This window comes from Monopterus albus, unplaced genomic scaffold (assembly GCF_001952655.1).
Source record: "Monopterus albus unplaced genomic scaffold, M_albus_1.0 scaffold288.1, whole genome shotgun sequence".
Taxonomy (NCBI): domain Eukaryota; kingdom Metazoa; phylum Chordata; class Actinopteri; order Synbranchiformes; family Synbranchidae; genus Monopterus; species Monopterus albus.
Window position 1 is genome coordinate 924,437 of NW_018128168.1, and position 23,070 is coordinate 947,506.

Here is a 23,070-nt window from a genome sequence, read left to right on the forward strand (position 1 = left end):
AACGGTGAAGACAGAGATGATGACAGAGTGAGATCACATCTAAAAATGCAACTCTTTTTCTCTGTTGAGGCCTTCTGCACACTACACCGGGCTTTTCACACCCAAAACTGAGCTTTTCAAAAAGGGCCGTCAGAATCTAAAAAGACTGGCTCTGCGTTTTAGTGAAGATGGGGAAAACAATAACATACAGTTCGTCTCCTAAGACACATTCAGAAGCATGGAAGCACAAGTGCACTACATTTTCTGATGTAGCCGTCTTGCTGTGTGATCTAGTTAGAAGGAAACTCGCCTTTGACAGGAAAGTGTCTCTTGATCATCTCTTCTTGGGTGAGAACATACGCTGTCAGTCCTCTTCTCTGTGTCCCAAACCTGGTGATTACTGGGTGACTCCTCAGTGCTGCAGCAGTGTACAACACACACACACACACACACACACACACACACACACACACACACACACACACACACAGAGTTAAGAATAAGAGCAAAAACAATGAGAGAAAACCCACAGCTACAGCTGGGAGATAAAAGAATTTCTGACAAAATGTAATAGTAATAATCTTAAAATACTTCAAATGCAACATTTAACTGTAATGCAGCTTTTTAGGCAATGAGTAAATGTACTAATGTACTACACTTTGCCACTGCTTCCAGAAAATCAGGAGGATCAAGAGATGACAAAGTCGTTTAGGCTTTATCAGGATTTCATGACAAAGAAATCAGAGAGTGTAACTAGCCTCATATTGTACTGACACTACACTCCCATCATAATCTGCACACACAGCTCTCACCACTGTGCAATTCACTGCTTTCCTTGTGTATCTGGGAAAGTGAGAGATGGTCCAGTTTGGGAACTTCACTGGTAAAGATTGCAGACACCATATTATCAGATGATGGAGTGAAGGTAACTCTCTGTAACAGTCAAATGAAGATGGACATAGATTCAAATCCAAAACACTGACACAAATTTCTTTAATAAAAAAAATGCATTTTAGTACATTTACATCCGCTCTGGTAACTTACAGTGGTGTAGTTGGTCCTGAGGTGTTGCAGGGTGAGGTAGTGTTTGTAAAAGTGATTCTGGGTCAAGCCCTCCACGATCACAATGTTCACACCTTTAATTTTCCTCTGATGGTGAAGACGACACCAACTAGCAGGGAGAAAGGAGGGCGAGAGCACAATATATAAATGGGTGTAGTTTGCAAGACCAGAGACTTCAATTAGATGTTTTAGATTATTACTGGGGTACAGGGACACAGTCTAAGTACATTACAGGGAGTTGTTTGATGAGAGCTGATCTAAGATTTTATACATTTTACTACAAAAGTCATTACCTGGGCTGTTTGATGCCACCTGTTTTCCCCAGAGCAGCATAATGCAGCAGCTCTGTCAGCTCACTCAGTGTAATTGGTTGTTGGAGGTGGTCGAGCAGCACAGAAATCCTCGGTGAGCGGGGAAGACGTGCACACTCCTCTGCCTCCCCTCCTCCTTGCTCTGTTTTTAATCTCTTGGCCTTCTTATGTTCTGTGGGATCAAAGCTCCTTTTCTTCTTTCTGTTGCATGTTGCTGTGGACAACGAAGGCTCCATGTTCAAGCTGATGTTTCTACTGGAAGACAGGAACAAATGTTTGAAATATGCACTGGCGGTAAAATACAAACTGTATGATTGGGGCACAGCTTTATTTATATCTAAGTTTTACATGTTCCTCTTTAAATTTCCATTGTTTTTCGCTGCCTACAAAGCTTGAACAGTGGAGCCCTGAGTGTAGGCTGTGTACTGGATCCTTTGTCAGAGTCTTTGTGTTGCTTACTTATTCTTTGACCAGATATTGAAATCATCATTTGTGACTGTGTTTTAAACTCTGGTTGCTTTGAGCTAAAACAAAATAAACAAAGAAAAAATTTTCAGAAAAAGTAGGTGGGGTTTTTAATACTTTCATTAACAATAATATCAATATACTCTATACCTAGTCATTCTGCAGGTCAACTACAGTAGAATCATCTTAATGTTTTTGTATAGGTACTAACACTCATGCAGCACATCAGAACTAGTATAATACATATAAAAAAAACACTGTCCTAAAAGCAACTTCCCTCTGCCAGGTGTAACTATACAAGTAGCAGTGAAGGTAAGAAAACGTCAGGTTACAACAATATGCTACAAATTTAAAAACAGTTACAGCAGGGTATCTGCAGTGTTCACATACCACATAACCTGCAATTTATTGTATTTTTCAGAGTAATAAGGATCAGATAGTGATAGGAAAACAATAAGTCCTACCATTATTTAAGAAGAACGTGGATTTGTTGACAATATCATATTTCTGTCATTACTTCCTAGTTGTATATACAATAACAATCATTCAAAGTAATACACAGTTATTAATCAAGTGATGGAACCTGGACCCAGATATATGGCATAAAATTAACTAACAAATCCACTAATCAAAAATAAAATTATTTGAATTATAGAATTTACATTTACATATGATTAGACAATGATCTGCACAGGTACTGTAACAGCAGTGTGAAATAAGTGTGTAACATCCCCAGGCAACCACATGCAAAAAGTAGGGCAGGCAAGACTCAGTCTTTAAGATTTTCTAAGACCTTTTTAATACTTTTCAAGACCTGCAGATTACATGCCGGTGATCTGGTTTAACATTCAGGGAATATGAACTTTTACAGATGTGTAAAGGCACATAACGTCCCTATAACGATACCCCTGTCAATTATGTTCAGTAGATGAACTGTTTTCCTGTGGTCAGTTTGGTGGTTCTTTATTAACGTTAGAATAATACACAGCAAGAACTACAGACCAACGTACCTAACACTTAATTATTTACAATTTATAGGTTTCCCGTACGAATGAGAACAGTAAGGGGAATAAAAATGTGTAAATACCCGTGTTAGGTTCCACATTCACATCTTTCACCACTGCAAAAGACTAAAAACACATGGCTAAATGTGCAAAGTCAAAGAAAAATACTAGCACTGCTTCCGGTTTGTAACTTTAGATATAAGCTCCACTAGTCACATTTGTCATGTCTTTCAGTCGTTACATGCTAATTGCGTTGCTTTTATTGTTTGACCTGATAAAATTAAGCTTCACAGATCAAACTGAGACATGGTCAACATATGTTTTCATGCGTTGTCCGTGTTAATAATGTATTTAAGTGATCTTGTTTTGATAAGAAACGTGAAACAGGAAGTGCAGTTTGCTCAATTTCGATATCGACGATTTGATTCTACAGTCGATTTTGCTGCCTTGTAGCCCAAATTAATCGAGCGTAGGGTAATAGAACGGATGGGTGTTCACAAAAGGAGCGCGATGTCTGCTTCGTTTTGAAATTTAACGTTACTGTGTAGTTAACCCATTTGTGTCATATTGGTAACAAAAATCATATTGGTGCTCCGAACCTAGGTCCCAGCGATGACTACAAAGAAACTTGCCAAGTGAGTAGCTAATTGATAAATAATCAGCTATTTTACTGCTAAACAGCTAACGCAAGTAACAAGCAGCACAGACAAAAGCATGCGTATTGCTTTAGTGCCATACCCTCGAATAGCTTATGTTAAACATTTGGATAAAGTTGAGTGTTTGCATATTGTTTTAAATGTTAGACAGTTTGAAACCGTACTCGTGCCCTTGATATTTTGTTCTGAAAGTAGCAGTAAATAATACGTTAGCTTACTGTGGCTTAGATATGGAAAAATGGCATGGAATGGCAGATGTTTGGTTTATTGCTGTAGCTTTTGTCTTCATTCTGTCCCTGCTCAGAGAATTGGGATTGTTGAGGCAGCGGAGTCAGTCCGATGGGTCTAAGAAATCAGTTGTATCAAGTAAGTACGAGTATCTGAACTGAATGTGTTTGTAATGTTTAAAAATGATACCCATGTCAATACAGTTTCACACCCTGATTATAGTGTTGCGACTACACAATACTGTTTCCTTTCAGACCAAATATTTTCATACCTGATCGTGATTGACTTTGAGTCCACGTGCTGGAGAGAGAGAAACAACTATAGCCAGGAGATTAGTAAGTAGCCCAGATTTTTTATTTTTAATGTGTTCTTTTTCATCCTTATTGCTGATAACTTGTCTCTCTTTCTTTTCCTCCTTCAATATAGTTGAGTTCCCTGCTGTTCTGTTGAACACTTCCACAGGGAAGATTGAGTCTGAGTTTCACACATATGTTCAACCCCAGGAGCACCCCGTTCTCTCCAAGTTCTGCACTGAGCTGACTGGGATTACACAGGTGTGTGCACATATACTAGAAGGACCACTGCACTTTCTAGTTTTGTTTACTTGTGTGTGTGTGTGTGTATGTGTGTGTGTATATATATATATATATGTGTGTGCAAGTGGAGTCTGGGATCCCCCTGCAGATCTGTCTTTCTCGGTTTAGTCGCTGGTTGCAAAAACTGCAACTCGAGATGGGTTTGGTCTTGCCCAGCAGACAACAAAGATGTTCTGCACCTTCACCTTCTCAGAAATTGTGCACCTTCCTCACATGGTCAGGTAAAAATCAAACTGCAGTTCTGTTTGGTTGGTGTTACCATACATGACGTGTCAAACTCGAGGCCCGTGGGCCACATCCGGCCCGCGAGATCATTTTATATATCTTTTTTTTTTTATGACCCGGCGATATGAAGTGCCGATAACACATAAACTACAAATCCCATAATGCAGCGCAACAGCTGCCTTACCGAACGATAGGCTACCTGCGATCATTCCTGCATCAATTACATCAGATCAATCAAGCGTCTGTTCATGTATACAACTCTAATTTCAAGTCAAAGCTAACCCCTAACAATGGCCAAGAGAAAAGTTGATTCTGAAAACAGAGCCTTTCAAAACCGGTGGGAGGCTGAATATATGTTTACTGACATTGCCGGTAAACCCGTGTGTCTTATTTGTGGAGCTAATGTGGCTGTAATTAAGGAATATAACCTAAGACGGCACTACGAGACAAAACATTAGGACAAGCTGAAAAACGTGAATGCAAAGCAGAAGCTCCAGAAGGTAGAGGAGTTGAAGAGGAATCTGACATCACAGCAGACGTTTTCACCAAAGTGAAATCACACAGTGAAGCTGCTGTGAAAGAAGTTTTATTGTGGCAGAGGAGAAAATCAGCCCTGGACATTTACCGAGGGAGAGTTTCTGAAGAGCTGCATAATGAAAGTGTGCGACGTCTTGTGTCCAGACAAAAAGCAGGCTTTGTTTGTAAGCCTTAGCAGAAATACGGTTGCTGATTTTAAGTTCAAGTTCATTTATTTTGGAATTATATTGTATGCTGTCTGTTTCGATTCATATCTATAAAGGCTTAGTTTTAGTCTGTTCAACAAATTTTTATCCTGTTTGGTCTGCGCGTTGAGTTTTGGCCCCCTGTGCGATTGAGTTTGACATCCCTGCCATACATAATGGCAATAAAGTAAGCATCCTCGCTATTGGCCATGGCCTCAGTTAAAGAGGTTCTGTCTTGTGTTGGAGAAACCATCACTCAAAATGTAAACTAAAATGACAACTTTATCTGGAGACATTTTTAATGGAATACATGTCCTATGCTATGAAATACTTCATTACAAGAAAAGCATGAGATTTATTTTCACTTTATTGCTCTTTTAAATGAGAAATTCAGTTACATTGTCATTGTTAATGTGGCACCATCTATGCTGCGTATCAGACTGGGATCTTGGAGTTTGTTTGCAGTACGAATGTAAACGCAAGCAGCTGCATAAACCTGATGTTCTCAACAGCTGGATAGACCTGAGAAGCACATACAGGGTAAGTGGACACTTGCTTGCTTTCTCTCTCTGCCTTCTGTTTCCATTATCTTTACAATTTATTACATCTTGTAATAATGAAAAAGTCAGAGACCAAACTACGTATTTATTCTGACAACATTACAGAAATTAGGATGTATTCAGTTTACTATTAAATTAAGCAGGGAAAAGCAGAACATTTTTACACATAAAAACTGTAACAATTGTACTTAAGCAAATTTTCTTTAAGAATATTTTCTGCCAGTTGACTAATCCGTTTGACAAAGTCCTAATCATGTTGTATTTAATCTTTTTTTGCAGCTGTTTTACAACAGAAAACCCAAAGGCCTGAATGGGGCTCTACAAGATCTAGGACTACAGTTTTCAGGGAGAGAACATTCTGGTACAAGATGAAGTAAAGCTTTTTTGGTCCCAGAATAATTTATACATAGTAAATAGACATAATCTAAGCCTGTGCATTTTGGTTTTTCCTCTTTGCTCAGGCTTGGATGACTCCCGAAATACAGCTGAGCTGGCAGCAAAGATGATGAGGGATGGGTGTGTAATGAAGATCACAAGGAGCCTGGAGGGGGTGAGTGGCCGTTCAGTGATGCATCCCAGCTCCTAAATCCCCGACCGTTTTCTGTCTCCCCAAGCAAAATCTGCTATGAATGAGGCCTTTGTGGAGGATGTTTGGTCCAGAGAAATTTTACATTTGTTATGAAGCTTTATATAAATAAACAAATATAAAAGTGGACTGCTCAAGTCTTTAACAGTGATCTTCATGCCTTTTATGTGGTCTGAGTTCTTGATGCAATGTGTAACGAAACATGGCGCCCACCGAGGCAGACGCGTTTGCACGTTCCACTCTCGAATGCCGGCTTTTTCTTCGTTTTCTTCTTTTTTGTGTGTTTTTTACTTTTTCTGCAGTGCACAAATGTCATGCACTGCTAACATACAACAGACTGGCATTGCTGGATATCGCCAACTCACAAAGCCACTGGGAATTTACTGATTTCATACCACCGGCGCTGCAACTCATTGTCCGCTCCCGCAACAACAACGACAACCACCATCACCCTCAGGGAGTCCCCGGAGCACCAGGCACAAGCGAGCAGGCTGAAATCAGGAGAGCGACCCGAAGACGGAGACGCAAGCAAGGCAAGCCGGGGGGACTCCATGCTAGACTAAAAGTTCGCACTGCTCGACCGCCATTACCCAGCCTCTTCCTAGCTAACGTACAGTCTCTGGAAAACAAACTGAATGAGCTAAGGGCTAGGATTACAGCACAACGGGAAATCAAAGAATGCTGTGCTCTAATTCTCACGAGACTTGGCTTTCTGACAGAGTCCCAGACTCCGCGATTCAGCTAGAGACTCGCTCAGTATATCGAGGAGACCACACTGCTGCTTCAGGGAAAGTAAAAGGAGGTGGTGTGTGTGTGTGTTTATCATTAACTCATGGTGTGGAGATGTACGGATTGTTTATAAGCACTGTTCGCCAGACGTAGAGATTTCATTGCTGAAATGCCAGCCCTACTATCTAACCAGAGCATAGTGCTGTGTTTCTGGCTGCTGTGTATGTTAGCCCAAGAGCTAATCCCTCTGTGGCTCTCAGCAAACTCTATGATGTCATCAACGTGCTAGAGACAGCTCACCCTGATGCTGTATTTATCGCTGCAGGTGACTTTAACCAGTGCAATTTACGGACTGTACTTCCCAGCAGGTGAACATAGTATGCCTACTGGCCCAACAGGGCCACCTCGGACACCATCGCGGCTGCCCTCCACTATTCCCTTTCTCACCTGGAAAATGGAGACATCCTACATCAGGATACTCTTCACTGACAACAGCTCCACCTTCAACACAGTTGTCCCCCACAAACTCACCCACAAACTGTCCAAACTGGGTCTGCACCCCACCCTCTGTGACTGGCTCTGGGACTTTCTGACTGGCAGGCCCCAGACTGTCAGGATTGGCAATAGGACTTCAGCCAGCATTGTTACAAACACTGGCACCCCACAGGGATGTGTCCTCAGTCCCATCCTCTACACCCTGTTCACCCACGACTGTGTCGCCTCCCACAAAGACAACATCATCCTGAAGTTTGCGGACGACACTGCAGTGATTGGTCGCATCACTGGTGGGGACGAAGCATCCTACAGGAGGGAGGTGGCCGGTCTGGTGTCATGGTGCAAGGACAATAATCTCAGCCTCAACACGGACAAGACGAAGGAGATGATGGTGAACATGAGAAAGGAGAGGAGATCTCATCGGCCGCTGTTCATCCAGGGGCTCAAAGTGGAGAGGGTGAGCAGCTTCAAATACCTGGGTGTCCACATCAGTGAGTACCTCACTTGGACACTTAACATCACACAGCTGGTCAAGAAGGCCCAATGGTGGCTGTACTTCCTGAGGAGGCTGAGGCCTGCAGAGAGTGGTAAAGACTGTGGAGAAAATCACCAGGACTCCACTGCCCTCTCTGCAGAGCATTTACCACCGTAGGGTGTGTAGGAAAGCTGCCTCCATCCTCAAGGACCCCACCCACCCCCAGCACGGACTGTTCACCTCCCTACCCTCTGGCCGGAGGTTTAGAAGTGTGAAATGCAGGACTTCTAGACTTCTTTCCCTCTGTCATCAGACTCCTAAACAGCTGAGGAGTTTATTACCAGGAAATACGTCATGTACTGTCGACCTGTACTGTTTATATTCTCAGTTTGCACATGCATAATTGCACATTGGCTGTTGACTGCTGCACATGCTGCTCCCATGCATTTGCTGCTTAAAGTGCCTCAGATGTTGTGTTACTTATTTATCTACTTTATATTTCATTTGTATTTTGTGGCATTCATGTGGACGGCAAAGTAAGAACTTCATTGTACAGGGAAACACGTTTCCTAACTGCATATGACAAACACTTTGACCTAGTGGGAATTTTATGGTACCATCCTTTCCTTTGTAGTACTTGTATGCAGGCATTTGTGTGATTGTGAGACCTGGGGCCTATTTCAAGAAGGCGGTTTTGTCGAAACTCAGAGTTTGTTAACCCCGAAATGAGGGCAACTCGGAGTTTTCGGTTTCAGAAACGGAGGTAACTTAAACCCGTGAAGCGGGGTAAGTTAAACCCGTTTCACAAAGAGAGGTAATCTAAACTCAGAGTCAGTTACTACGGCAACTTACTCTGTGAACCTAACCTGCTGGCGAGCAGGTTTTGTTCGGGAAACTCAGAGTTTCCTCCGGGTCTCCGCCCCTTTTTAAAGTGAAAGGTGTTTAATACCTCATTTAATCTTTCAGTACATTCATAGATTGCACACGTTTCCGTCATGCAGAGACCAAAATGGCGTGTCCATTCATAGAGGATCCTGTAGAGGAGGACGCTGTATTAATTCGCAGGGAACTGCATTTACATCGGGAGAGGATATTGAGGCCACGAGTTGATTTTTTGTCATATCCTCATTTGAGCGGTACCGTTTGTCTAGAGAGTCCATAACATATATCAATAATCTTATCCACCCATACATCAGACACATCACCCATCGTGGCCGTGCTCTTACATCCGAGCAGATGCTTTGTGTTGCGTTACGATTTGTTGCAAACGGCAGTTTTCTTTATAACATCGGGGATGCAGAGCACATTAGTAAGGCCACAGTATGTAGAATAGTTCGGAAAGTGTGCCTCACCCTCAAGCGCTTTCTGTGAATTTTTGTTGTGTTTCCTGGGCACAAACCCCTCAGAGCCATTAAAGAGGAGTTTCACAGGATTGCAGGTTAGTGGTATTGAATTCGTTTCAGTAAGGCTAATCTGAAAAATGATGATCAGTTAATAACATCTTGATGTGACCTCTGGAAATAAACTAATAATTAGAATCCCCTTCAGGATTTCCAAATGTGGTTGGATGCATTGATAGCACACATATTCCCATCAATGCACCTACATGAAAATTAAAATTCAATTCTTATATTATCACATCAGTGTTGGGTCAATTTTAAAAAAGTATTTTGATTAATGTAATAATTACTCTCCATAAAACGTACTGGATTATTTATTAATCATTACTTTACAAATCCCATATCAACCACAATAGGAATTTTAAGAAAGGGTAGACATAAAACTGCACTTTTAATTCGTACAAAAATCGGTATTTTATGCAATTACTGAAGTTACTCATTCAATTATTGAAGAATTAAGAACCATTCCTTACTTTACAAGTGACAAATAATAACATTACTAACATTATTTAGTAATTACTTACACCGAACACTGTATGATTAAAATGTAAACGTACGCATTGACTCGGGCAGCTATTTTCCCCCAAGCTAACTCTTTCTCTTTCGCCGCTGCAGCCGTGCGTGTTGTTTTTTTGTTGTTGTTTTTTTACGAAATATGGGCTCGTACTCACTATATGCTTGTAGTAGCACATCCATTTCTGTCGGGGAAAAACGCAGACCTATTTTGGCTTGGTCCTGTTGCCATGGTGACTCATAATGTCTTCACTCCATTGTTCAGGGCTTTTTATAGTCGCGTGGCACGCGCCTAACTCTGAGTCAGACAACTCAGAGTTGATTAAACCAACTCTTTTCAGCTGTTCTGAAACCGAAAACTCCGAGTTTTCCAACTCTGAGTAAGTCAACTCAGAGTTCAGGTTTGAACTCTGAGTTTGTTAAACCGCCTTCTTGAAATAGGCCCCAGCACTGGCAGCAGCTTCTAAATCTTCTCCTGACCAATCAGAGATTATTAATTATTTCTGCCTGATCAGTGAGTTTTCTTGCATTCTCATTTATTGTAACTTCCCTGCAATGTTATGTATGTATGTGTGTGTGTGTGTGTGTGTGTATAAAAGGAGAAGTCGCACTTTGTTCATTTGAGCTTCTCTCATTCAGACTGTTTAGACACTCAGTTTAGAGATTGCTCCTTCCTGCAGGAATAAATATGTAATAACTTTCAGAGTTGATGTTAAGTCTTAATTTTACACTCACTGAGGTTTAATAAATAATTTTCCCACAACAAATGTAGAAGAGCAAGATAATTAAACATACAGCTCAAAGGGGATGTAGATTATAGCACCAGCAGCTGCTAATAGAATTCATTTGACAATATAGTTTCAAATAGGGTTGTAATGGTATTAGATTTTCACAGTATAACTGTCTCAGAAAATTTCATGGTATTATTGTACAATATTACACAATTACTATTATTATCAGCCACAATAAGTGACTGTGACAGTTGTTTGAACTGGAATGCAGCACTAGATTGACCCCAAAAAATAAACAGAACTATAAACAGTAAAAAAAAAAATTAATAATTAAAAATAGCATACAAGTATGAGATGTTGTATAACTAAAGCATGTTGGTACCAGTAGTAGAGGAAGTATGCATGTCTTTCACTTAAGTAGAAGTACTACTATCACACTGTAAGAGCAGCCTACTCTGTTACAAGTAAAAGTCCTGCATTGAAAAGAAGTAAAATTAAGTATTATTATGAAAATGTGCTTAAAAGTAGGTGTAGGCTACTCAATACAAAAAAAGTTATAATATATTGTATATCTTGTACTGTTATCCTATTTTATTATTAGGCATTACATTAATATCTTATCACTCATGCATTGATGTAAAAGCAGGATTTGACTGTTGTAGCTGTTTTAGGTGGAGCTCTGCTGAACTATTTTGTATCTGAGTGCAACTACTGGATATTTCCATTATGAATTAATCTGCTGATTAGTTTCTCTATTAATCGTTAACAGTAGTGAGAAGTTCATCACAATTCTCTAAATGATTATCAGAATAGTTGCTAATTTACTGTAAGTGTGTCTGTACCTTTACACATTCTGTTTTTTCCTTCAATACCAGTTATAAGCAAATGTGCATTGTATTATAACCATGAATTTTCATACCTTGAAACCAGTATACCGCTGCAACCCTAGTTTCAAATAAAATCAGGAATAGGTTGTATTCTGTAACATACTGATTATGGCTCTCCTTTTCTTCTCATAGACTCCATCAACGTTCAAACCCATGTTTGGAAACACAACTGCAGGTGACAAGAAAGAAAAACCCAACACCAACAAAGGGAAAACACTGACTACCAACAAACCCTCATCATCCAAGATTCCTCTCCAATCTTGTCAAATAAATTCATGTTTACAGAGCAATACTAGCAATTTAAACACAAAGGAAAACCCAAATTCAATTCAGGAATCTGTTCAAACCTGTCAAAGCCTGGTCTCACCAAAGACATTACTGAATGGTACAGCTACAATACTATGGGGCTACAACAGCAGCAGGTCAGTTAACACGAAGGCTGTTACTAGTGCTTCACCACACAATAAGGAAAACAACTGCCTTGTGCTCTGTTCTACTACTGTGGGCTGCCTTTCAAATCTACCTCAACCACACCAGCCCTCAAATACCGGAACAAATGTTGGACCCATGGAGGAAGAGGAAAGTACAGAACTTCTAGTGGAAACCGAGGAGAGGTGTGGTTCCTATGATGACATGCTGTTAGACAGTGATGATGTTATTAATCAAACTGATAGAGAATGGGATGTTGAGCACATAGGTTATGACAGTGGATGTTATGTGTGGGAAGAGCCTGAGAATTCACATTCACTAGGGGCGTTCACATTAGGAGACAGTATGAGTGCTGAAAACTACTCTAACACTGAAGTAATGACCAGTGAGTTAGTCACAACTTGTGTATCTACAAAGACAAAGAGATTGCAGGTTAATATCTCAGATCAGTTAAATAAAATGAGGCAGCCTTCAGTAATCCCAGAACCAGATACATGTTTTGCTGTACCTAAGACTGTTACGCAGGGCTCCATAACACATCAGGCCAAAACAGGACTTAAAACCTTTGTAGGCTTTAACAAGAAGCCCAGTGGGCTTCAAAAATACTCTAAAATGAACACACCCTCTTCATTCAGTCCCAGGTCCTTTGTCCCAGAGAAGACCTCCACCCCTAACACCTCATTGGCCAGGTCCAAAGCAGCCATTACACAACACACAAAATGCAAACAGACTCCAAAATCTTCATTTACAATCTATAGTGGCCCAGCAAAACGGGCTGCAGCACCGTCCTGTCCCTCTCTGTACACTCCCAAAAATGTCCTTGCCTCTTTGTCAACCAACATACACCCCTCATCCAGCAGTCGTTCCTCCATTCCTGTGAAACCTAAAGAAGGAGGGAAGATCACCTCCCCACTGTGTGCATGTGGTCGCCGTGCCAAGCGACAGGTTGTATCCAATGGTGGTCCCAACCACGGGCGAGGGTTTTATTGCTGTCCAGTGCGCCGGTCAGGCAGTGGAGGCAGGATGCAGAAGGGGTGTGAGTTCTTTAAGTGGGAGTCATCACTGAAGAAGACCAGCTCAGTGGCCTCTGTTGCCATCACATCCTCTGTTTCACTCTGTCATATCAACTCAACTCTCAGCTGTCGTCCACATCAGAGGTCACCACTCAGCAAAAGCTATTAATGTGTTGGAGAAACAGCAGTACCTTCTCAGTTATATTGACATTGTGACATTTTTGATATGAAGTATAATCACTTCTCACAGAGATGGATCTTCTCTACTTCTTTACTGTCTTTAAAACTTAAAAAAAAAACGAATAAGCTCTAAGGAAACAGGCGACAGGAGACAAATACTGGAGAATCTTTAGTACACACCTATGAAATCAAATTTTTTATTTAACTGACATTGTTTGAGATAAAGATGATTCCATGTTTTATTATTGATTGTCAGCACAATTTAATCAACCCTAAAGCCAAATTAGTTGCTTTCACATCATTGTAATTGGTAAGTTTGAATTTTTGCTTTGGTTAATTTTGATTAGGGCATTTGTCATGTATAAATCAGTAGTAATTATAATAATCATGCAAAAATTATTTTTACGTATTTGGTATACTAATTTTGAAAAGTAGTTGTAGATCATTTTTTAAAAATGTAATAAAGACAATTGTATGTGTTTATTATGCAATTGTGTTGCTTTTTGGTTTGAGCACCTTGATATAAGGTACATTTGTATCGCGCTACAGTCCATGAATGCGAAAGTCGAAGGCTTTTGTCCCTCTACGCTCGCCGTAAAAGGCCAATATACGCGTAATGTTGGGCGGCAATGACCCTTCGACTCTTGTTTTGGACGTGCTAGTTTAAGTATGAACGCATATTCAGACTAGCAGTCATTCCGTAAACTCTGTAAAGTTGTTACAGTAATAGTGTAACATTTCGGAAAGCTTGTCTTAGCCTCAGTTCTTAAGCTAAAGCCGAGGTGGAGCAACCTAAACAAGGTAGCTCGTTGCTACTAACGTTAAGCTGAAATAACATTACAGGGTTTTAATTTGTGCGAACGCCTCTCTGGGAAAGTCAACATGTCAGCCCTGCAAAACGAGTCAAGGAAACGGAGTAAGAAGCGGTACCACACCGGACACCACACCAAGCGGTGGAAGGGCTCACGGGAGCTGGAGGTGGGAATGCAGGGAATCCTCATCACATGCAACATGAACGAAAGGAAGTGCACCGCGGAGGCCTTCAATCTGCTTAATGAATACGCCGAGGAACTGTATGGGCCCGAGAAGGTAAATCATAAACACGTTAATGGCTCCTATTATAAAACCAGATCCGAGGACATATAATCCTTTGATAGCTAAGGGATATTTTATTGTTAGTCGAACAAGTGAGTTGCAACTCGTTGTAGTCTTGGAAAATAATGACAAAGTTATTTTACATTATCAAATCATTTTAATTGCGTGTTTGACTGACTACCTTCATAAAACAAACAGCTATGGTCTGCATTGCTGAACTGGAATCCACTGCTAATTAGTCAAAAGCAGTTTAAGCAATTGTCCAAGCAGAAATTACAAATATATGATGATTTCAACTTATTAACTATGACAAATTACTGATTGTCAGTTTTATATGATGAGAAATTGGATGTCTTTGGTTTGGAGATGTGATGGGGGAAAAATAAGCAGCTATACTCTTTAAACATAAAGTTATTACAAAGGTAAAGAATTTAGAAAAAAGGAAACATTTATGAAAATAATTGTTGATTGCAGTCCTAATCTGGTACTAATGTAGTGCAACATATATGATCACAGTTGCAGGATAATAATGGGAGCAGCAGTGAAGACGAAGAAGCTGAAGAAGATGTTGATGTGGCGCTGGAAAAGGAAGTGGCACAGCTGAAAGCATCTGGGACTAAACAGGAGAGGCGCTTCCAGGCTTTAAACAGTGGGGCAAACAATGTCATCTTCATCAGAACCAAAAATCTGGGTAAGCATTTAACTAAAAGAAGAGTTAGTTTGGTTTATCTTTGGCTTTCTGTAATAAAATTATACAATGTCTTCTTGTCTTTTCCTAGAATCTGACAAGCTGGTTCATCACATCCTGTCTGATCTCCATGCTACCAAGAAGAAAAAGTCCCGTGTCATCCTTCGGATGCTACCGGTGGGAAGCTAAATCATATGCCAAGCTAATTTGATTTCATTTAACACATGCATTATGAAAACATGTACAATACAAGGTGAGGGACCTTGGGGCAGCTTAGCTTTCAAATGACTTAATAGACTTATTAAGTAAGACAGTGGTTATGAAAGTGACACATTATTTGGCATTTGCAGATATAACACTTCTAATGTCACACACACCAAAATCACAACAGTTAAGCAAACTTTTAGCAATGCATCACTAATTAGTATGTCAGCTGGGTTCATTAAATATGGTGCAGTCTTTCATACCAGTCAAAATTAAGTGCTACTAGGTTTAATGCTGTTGTCTGCAGTATGTGATCCTTGTTTTGATCTAATCCAGGTAACTGGAACATGCAAGGCCCATCAGGATGATATGATGAAGTACCTGACTACTTTCCTGGAGCCTTGGTTCAAAACCCCAAATTGCGCTACCTACCAGATCGCCTTCAAGGCACGCAACAGCAGCCACAACAACAGAGACGAAATCATCAAATCAATTGCAGGTACTGTTGAGGTAACAGAATCCAGCTACCGCTGGTCTGACCATTTTTTTATATGAAATATAAAGTAAATTTCACCTTATTGATGATCAGTAAATTAAACATTTGTGTTTTTGTTTTTTGACTGCTACAGGTCTTGTGGGGAAGCTGAACCCTAAAAACAAAGTGGATTTGACTAATCCAGAACTGACAATCATTGTGGAGGTTATCAAGGCTGTGTGTTGCATCAGTGTGGTAAAAGACTATACTCTGTATAGAAAGTACAATGTTCAGGAAGTAGTAAAAGAGGACACACCAAAGCCTGATGTGACCACAGCAAAAACAAATACAAACACGACCGATCAGAACGAGAAATCGGAAACGAAGCAAGAAGAGGGGAAAGGTGAAGAGGAAAATGATGAAGTGCAGGAGGAAAATAAGGAGATCAGTGAGGGTGAATAGGGGCTCAGATTTAAAGAAACATTGGTAAGTTAGATTACGAATTTCTGAAAGACATTAAGTTGCGTTATATTGTAGTGGCTGTTTTAAAGCTCATAGCAAGTATTACTTTTTTTTTCTTGACTGATAATATTATTTGAACTAATAAGACAGGCAGGATTTGAATATTAATTTAAAAAAATCTGTAATACCAACATCATGGAGCTGTTCATTGTACATAGCAGTGATTTTGAATTGACTGTGCATACACACATTCTGCAGCAAAATTTCCACCAGCTCCATTTTTAAAGTGCTGAACTTAGTTTCTAATTTTAATGTAGTTTTATTTTAAAGAAAACAGTTGGGGTCAGGTCAGCTTATGTGTCACATGAAATAATACACTTTTTTGTAAGAAATGTTATTTCTTAAAGCCATGCCTAAATTAAAGCCACCTGTGTTTTTGCCTGTTTTTGTCATGTATGATTTTGTCATTTAATAATCCAATGTGTCTCAGCATCTGGTACAACAAAGAACACGAAGGGAAAGAAAACCTGAAAACTCGTACATAAACATAATGAAGTATGTCTAATGTTGCTCCACACCTGTGGTGTGTCTGGGCTTTTGCATTAAGCCATCATGGAGCATAATGTATGGTTGGACATAGCTATTTTATCACTCTGATCCTTTAACTGGCAATTCTTCTCTGCACCACAAGATGGAGTTAATCTCTCATTTTGTCAGTGTCTATTTGGGTTATGAGTATTCTGTGGTTATTGCTCATGGACTAATAATTTATTACACAATCTTTAATATGCACATTAACTTAGGGGCTGTTTAAATAATTTCACAATGTCTCATAGCTGTTTGATACTGTGAATTGTATCGACTTCCACTTTATTTTAAAATGATCACACATAATGTAGTTTATTACACAATAAACTCACATGGCAGAATTTTACATGTGTTTGACAGCAGAAAAGTGATTAAGTGAAACAGTCACCACTATAAACTGTGGTGCCCAAACACAGCATTCATTCAGTGAGGGAACGAGACTCAGGCTGCAGCCATGTTAGTGGCCCATGAAGCTGCGCTGCACAGCAGTGCTTTGACTAACACTAACATCATCAGCAGGTAGACATGCTCATATTTACCAGGTATAAAGTTTCACCCAGTTCAGCATGTTAGCATACTAACACTTGCAGTTATTCCACCATGTCGTCCTCATGGTGGCAGTAGAGGCAAAATTAGGAGCTCAGCAGAGTCATTAGGATTGATTCTCTGTAGAACACAAAGGCCTGTATAAAATTCTTGGCAATCCATCTTCTTTTTTTGGTTGTTTGTTTTCCATGTTTGTACAGGTCCTACATGTGTGACTCTTGTATGAGTTTTACAGTATATCTATTCAGTTTACACGTTTAAACCAGAACACATGCTCATGTTTCTGCAGAATTATCTTGGGTCTCTCTCTTCTGCGTCCACTGAGCCTGTCTGCAAAGGTCATGAACAGTTTTGTGGTTTGTCTTTTGAAGATACAGTATAACCAGGAGAACTTGGCCTTGTTTACAGATTTGTGGGTAGACATATGAAAACTCAATGTCATAATTAACTCTTTAAAAATATTTTTCTAAAGCAATAATGGTACAGAATAACCAGCCTATTAGACAGAGCGATATCATTAATCATTGTAAGGAGAAGTATGTACAGCTTTATGTCTCTGTCACATACACACACCTGCATTAACTGAATTGTGAATTTGTTTTCTGCTCATTACACTCAGGCTGAACTGTAGCTGTGACCTGCCAGTCATTATCTCCACCATATTCAGCTAAAACTTACAGATTGCACTGTCACTGGCTCCCAGGTGCCCTAGTCAGCATGACCTGTTGACAGGCTTATGGCTCCAACACAAGAGGAAAGGATTAGATGTTTTCAGCATGTGTAATTAGTGCATTACCAATTAGGCTATGTGACACTTCAGCATAATGGCTAACGTATAGGGATGGTTCATAATGATATCTCTGCTGCCATGTGAAATTCCTGTGTTTAGACATAATGACAATTTTGTATAGGTGCAAAAAAAATTTAATTGCTGTGTCTAAAAGAAGTGATGGTTATTGAAATGTACTATTCAGGTCATTACAGTTATTTCATTGAAGTTTTACATGTTTAGCCAGGAACAGCATAATTAAAATCAAAAGAATATTTACAGTAGTAAGCTTGGTGTTGTCTACATGAGAAAATGGTCTCTGATGTTTTAATTGCCCCCAAGGCTATGTCTAATTAAACTTCCGTGGGCACCAGAGCCCACCGCTTTCCAGCCAAATTGGCAAACAGGCACATATACACACTGTTCTTCCACCCAGGCTTGTACACTCAATCATGTTTAAATGTCACAGGACGGTGAAACAATTGCATCCACAGGCGCGTGTGCACACGGTCCCTGGGGTCAGGATTAGCATCCATTGGTGTGGCTCCATATCTGACCTTTATAAATGGCTAAGTGGTGCTCTCCAGGGTCTCATTTGTCTCACTTTACCCGAACAATGGCCACAGTGCTCTCACAAATGTACCCTTCTCTCTCAGTGCAGAGTGAACATGTGGAGGCTCAAATCACTTTTGCATGCATATGGTTAAAATACCCATTAAAGTCTAAAAATGTTAGCTTTATAACTTTAATATTACATTATATCCTCTCATATTTATAACCAAATAAGCAACAATCAAAGTTTGAAAAAAGCAACACACCTAATTATTATTTATTAGGTGTTCCTTACTCAGAAAATGAGCTGACCACTAATACAACTGTGTGAGTGTGGTATTATTAAATTTCATTGGCCTGAAAACATAAGCAAACAACCACACAGCTGCCATCACATTTTGATTTACAAATGGTGACTACAAAACCATGTACACAGAAATCCATCATGTGAAATCACCAAAACTGTCCCAAACGTTGGCAGAAATGTTGTTCATGGAGGAACGCATCACTCTTACATTGCCTTAAAAGTCCAGCTCATAGAAATAGTGATTTTAGTTTACTGCCTCAAGAAGTGTCAAGTGGTAAGGAAAGGATAGCTCAAAGAGAGAGCAGATGGAAGCATGAAATATATACTGCTAAAAAAAAATAAAGGGAACACAGCAATAAGACATGAAATATTTTTATTAAAGACCTTGTTCATTACATAGTTCAATGTCTTATTTTCCCTTGTGTTCCCTTTATTTTTTTGAGCAGTGTAGAAGTGATGAGCAGAATAAAGTGATGCATGGTATTATGACATGATACTGTACAGTAACTACAATACAAGTAGTAAGGGTAAGATAGCACAGGGATACACAGTAATCGTATAGAAAAACAGATGCATGGACAGAGACGAAACCGTAATCCCACATTACAACGACACCTACGTCATCCACCCCAAAACAAAATGAACCCAACCCAGTGCAATGAATCCATCATCTATACCGCTTATCTTGAACAGGGTTGTGGGGGGCTGGAGCCAATCCCAGCTGACATTGGGTGAGAGGCAGGGTCCGTCCTGGACAGGTCGCTAGTCTATCACAGGGCATGTCTCTGGTCTGTGGGAGGAAGCCAGAGTACCCAGAGAGAAGCCACACAGGCACAGGGAAAACATGCAAACACCACACAGAAAGTCATTGGGTCGGCCTGAGCTCGAACACTGAGAATTCATACTGTGAGGAGACAGTGCTAACCACTGTTCCACCATGCCGCCCCAATGCAATAATAAAAAAACCAAGACATGACAGTTGAGTAGCATCAAATTAAATACTGTGTGATACATTGAAAATAAACAAACAATATAGAAAAGTCAGGAGAACCACATATTTCTTCTTTTCTATCCCTTTAGTCATTTTAAAACCCTACAGATTTATCTTGTGACCCTGGAGGTATCTTAACCTCTGCTGGTGGAATCAGTGTACTAGGAAAAATCTGATGAATATTTGCACAAGCATAAAATAGATTTTGGTTTATTAACATTTTCATACTTAAGCCTAACAAGAATGACCCAGATCACTTTAATGCTAGCCTCATAATAGGCCTTTTTAAGGAAGACGTTTGACTCAGGTGTAAATATTAAAATTAACACTGGCTACATTCCATTTAGCTGCTTCAGTTTCAGGGTCCTGGTATTGCTCATGCTGGCTCACTGTCACACAGTAATGGCGTACTGGTACACATGAATAAAATGGAGCCATTGTTACTATTTTACTTTCACAAGTCTAAATGTTTGCCGTGAAAAAAGCCCTATAGGGACAGAAAACGTGAGAGTGGGTGCTCCTTTGTTCCCAGTATTCCAGTAACATTCATCATATGTGTGATTGTCTTGAAGCTGATATTTGTGTGTCTGCAGCACCTTATCTGTGATTTACATTAGACATCAGACATACACCTAACACAGGACAGCTGCATTAGATTATGGCAACTCACAAAGTTGTCACAAATAGACCGACATGGACTGAAATGTGACACTGAATGTGGTATTTGCTTGGTAACAAATTATGGCTTCTAAAATGACCACTGAGTTCAATCCACATCTGACAGCTACGACAAAAAGTGACTAGAAGCTCTGCTAAACCAGTATTTTACTGCAGAGGTATTGTACTGTATTGTAAGGTGTTTCTGTTATTTTGTCCACCCCCTTAGGTAGATGTCAGTTTGCAGCTTTCCCCTTTGCCACTCACATGCATAGTCAATAGATGCACACACACCAAGGATTTCTTTATTTATTTATATCTATTGTTACAGTGATGAGAATGTTTTGGAGGACATCTGTTTCTCTGAGGGACTGTGTGTGTTATATGTGTGGCAGCCAGCTATGTGAATGTGGGTCAGTAATGAGAAATGCTTATCAACCTTCTACAGCCTGTCAGCTTGCCGCTATTCGCCGTTACCCCGACAATCCTACAGGTAGGCCAAGAGTGCTCACATTTATTCCAAACATTCCTTTCCTATTTGTCCCTGCAGAAAGGCAACAATCAGCAGGCGGATTTAGTTGATTAGGATTATGGGAAGTAATTTGTGGTGGAAATAAGAGTGCATTTTAAGGGGTCTATTAATGTGGTGAAATTAGTTTTCTTAATATCTGGGCTGAAGTTGGTGTTTGAATGGCAATGTCTGTTTATGTGAGTGGAACATGGACTAGAGAGAGAAGCCTTGGTTTTAGGAAAGTTGCAGTAAGAGACAGTTTGTTGAGTTGAAGGGAGGAAACTACAAGTGGGAAAGAGGACAAAGAATGAGTGAACTACAGATTTATGAGAAGTTATTCCTTTCCACACACTCACATTTTCTCTCTTACTCTTATCAGTGGTATAATCCTTGCTGAGGGTACTTTCCATATCACTGGATGGCTTTTGCTATCAAGAGGCGCATTTTATTATAATACTAACAAGAACCTTGACTATTACCTAGACCGGAGAGGGGACGTTGGTGCAGAGAGGCAGGAGGAATGTGTGCAGAGTAAAGATGTGAATAGAAACCTGGAAAAAAAATAGACCAGGAGGCTAAGGAGAGGAGGTGGAACTGGGACATCAGCTGTGTGAGCTTTATTTTTCTTTCTGCTTGCAATGATAGGTGCTTACGATGAAGTGGATCAAGGCCTTGATCCTAACCAAAAACAGATGTATGAATACACAGAAAGAGCTCAGCATATAACTAAATGGGACCAAGACTTTTAATATGTAATGAGTTAATATAATTGTTTCTCTAGGCAACATTATCTTTAGAAGCCAATATTCTCAGGTGAGTTGGGTGTAGCTTGTTTGGTAGCTTATGTTAGTTTACTGGTTATTATCAAAACACAGTATGACATGATATCAATAGGTTTCAAAATGAATCTTATATGTTGTCTAACCACTGTACAATACATTTAGAGAGGTAGCACTAATAAAAAGTTAAAGAGAGGACACTTTTGACTAGTTACACATTTGAAGATGTTTGTCTAGAAGTAAATGTATTTTTGGTCAAAACAGAGTTAAGACCAGATTTTTGACATTTTTAAACTCCTTTTTCTCAACTTCATTGTTTCTGTACTGCTCTCTAGCTTTGTAGGCCAGACACAGGAATACTGTGTGTTTATTGTTATTTAAATGAACTGTATGCCCAAGATATGCTGATAGAGGTCAGGTAGTTGATTATCTATATTTTGATGGCTGGTCTGTGAATGCTGGACAAAAGCTGCCCATTCTCTTAATTCTGTGTGTTTTCTAGGGGAGGATCTCTTGGACTGGATAACAGCTGTCACAAAGGATTGAGAGTGTGACAGTGAAACACGTATATGTGATTTTCAGGCAGATGACAGACAGACAGAAGGGCTCCTCAAGAGGATATACAACTTTAACAGGATTGGAAATGGTGCGGACCAGCTGGAAGAGGTAAGAGAGAGTCAAACTGGGAGGAAGGAGGGGAGGAGTGTTGGTAGATCAGTTTGAGATGGAATTAACTGTCAAAGTTGATGAAGAACTTATATGTGTTTGCTGCAACAGCATGGAGATGAATAAGAAAGATAAAACAAATGGAGTTTAAAAGGAGCAAGTGTCGGGATGAATGAAGATGTTAAGCACATCATCAAACGCTGCAGGCACAGCAGGGGGCCATGGGATACACCCTTCTGAGAGATGGGTGGCGTGGGTGTGTGCATGTGTGTGTATAGTTTGGTATTGGCCTAATAAACCATCCATCTGTAGGGAGACGAGAACAGTGGATGTGGGTAACGGGGGGGCTACAGCACTCTTTATGCTCCATATTTACACCCCTTTCAAACGCCCAGACTGACAGATACACAGTCCAGCCCAGAGGTTCTTTGATGTTTGTCGATACCGCTGCGTGATGATGTCATACGGCAGAGAGCAAGGGAGGGAGGTATGATCAAAGAAGAGAGGGAGGGATGAAGACGCAGGAGAGGATAT

The 23,070-nt window shown here is 40.1% G+C and overlaps 3 protein-coding genes across 3 annotated transcripts; 2 read left to right on the top strand and 1 right to left on the bottom strand.

Moving 5' to 3' along the window:
• Positions 1–269: 269 nt before the first annotated feature.
• Positions 270–3,198, bottom strand: LOC109973305 (putative RNA exonuclease NEF-sp). Its single transcript, XM_020622792.1, has 5 exons — positions 2,905–3,198; positions 1,335–1,607; positions 1,024–1,150; positions 792–912; positions 270–397 (listed from the first exon to the last, which is right to left on the bottom strand). The coding sequence occupies exons 2-5, from the start codon at positions 1,586–1,588 to the stop codon at positions 270–272; spliced, it is 630 nt and encodes a 209-aa protein (XP_020478448.1). The 5' UTR covers positions 1,589–1,607; positions 2,905–3,198.
• Positions 3,199–3,284: 86 nt separating this feature from the next.
• On the top strand, positions 3,285–13,586 carry eri2 (ERI1 exoribonuclease family member 2). Its single transcript, XM_020622815.1, has 9 exons — positions 3,285–3,456; positions 3,782–3,843; positions 3,960–4,040; positions 4,132–4,259; positions 4,360–4,522; positions 5,688–5,788; positions 6,088–6,169; positions 6,270–6,358; positions 11,757–13,586. The coding sequence occupies exons 1-9, from the start codon at positions 3,434–3,436 to the stop codon at positions 13,233–13,235; spliced, it is 2,208 nt and encodes a 735-aa protein (XP_020478471.1). The 5' UTR covers positions 3,285–3,433; the 3' UTR covers positions 13,236–13,586.
• Positions 13,587–13,839: 253 nt separating this feature from the next.
• On the top strand, positions 13,840–16,611 carry thumpd1 (THUMP domain containing 1). Its single transcript, XM_020622734.1, has 5 exons — positions 13,840–14,335; positions 14,858–15,032; positions 15,121–15,206; positions 15,570–15,732; positions 15,863–16,611. The coding sequence occupies exons 1-5, from the start codon at positions 14,129–14,131 to the stop codon at positions 16,168–16,170; spliced, it is 939 nt and encodes a 312-aa protein (XP_020478390.1). The 5' UTR covers positions 13,840–14,128; the 3' UTR covers positions 16,171–16,611.
• Positions 16,612–23,070: the final 6,459 nt, after the last annotated feature.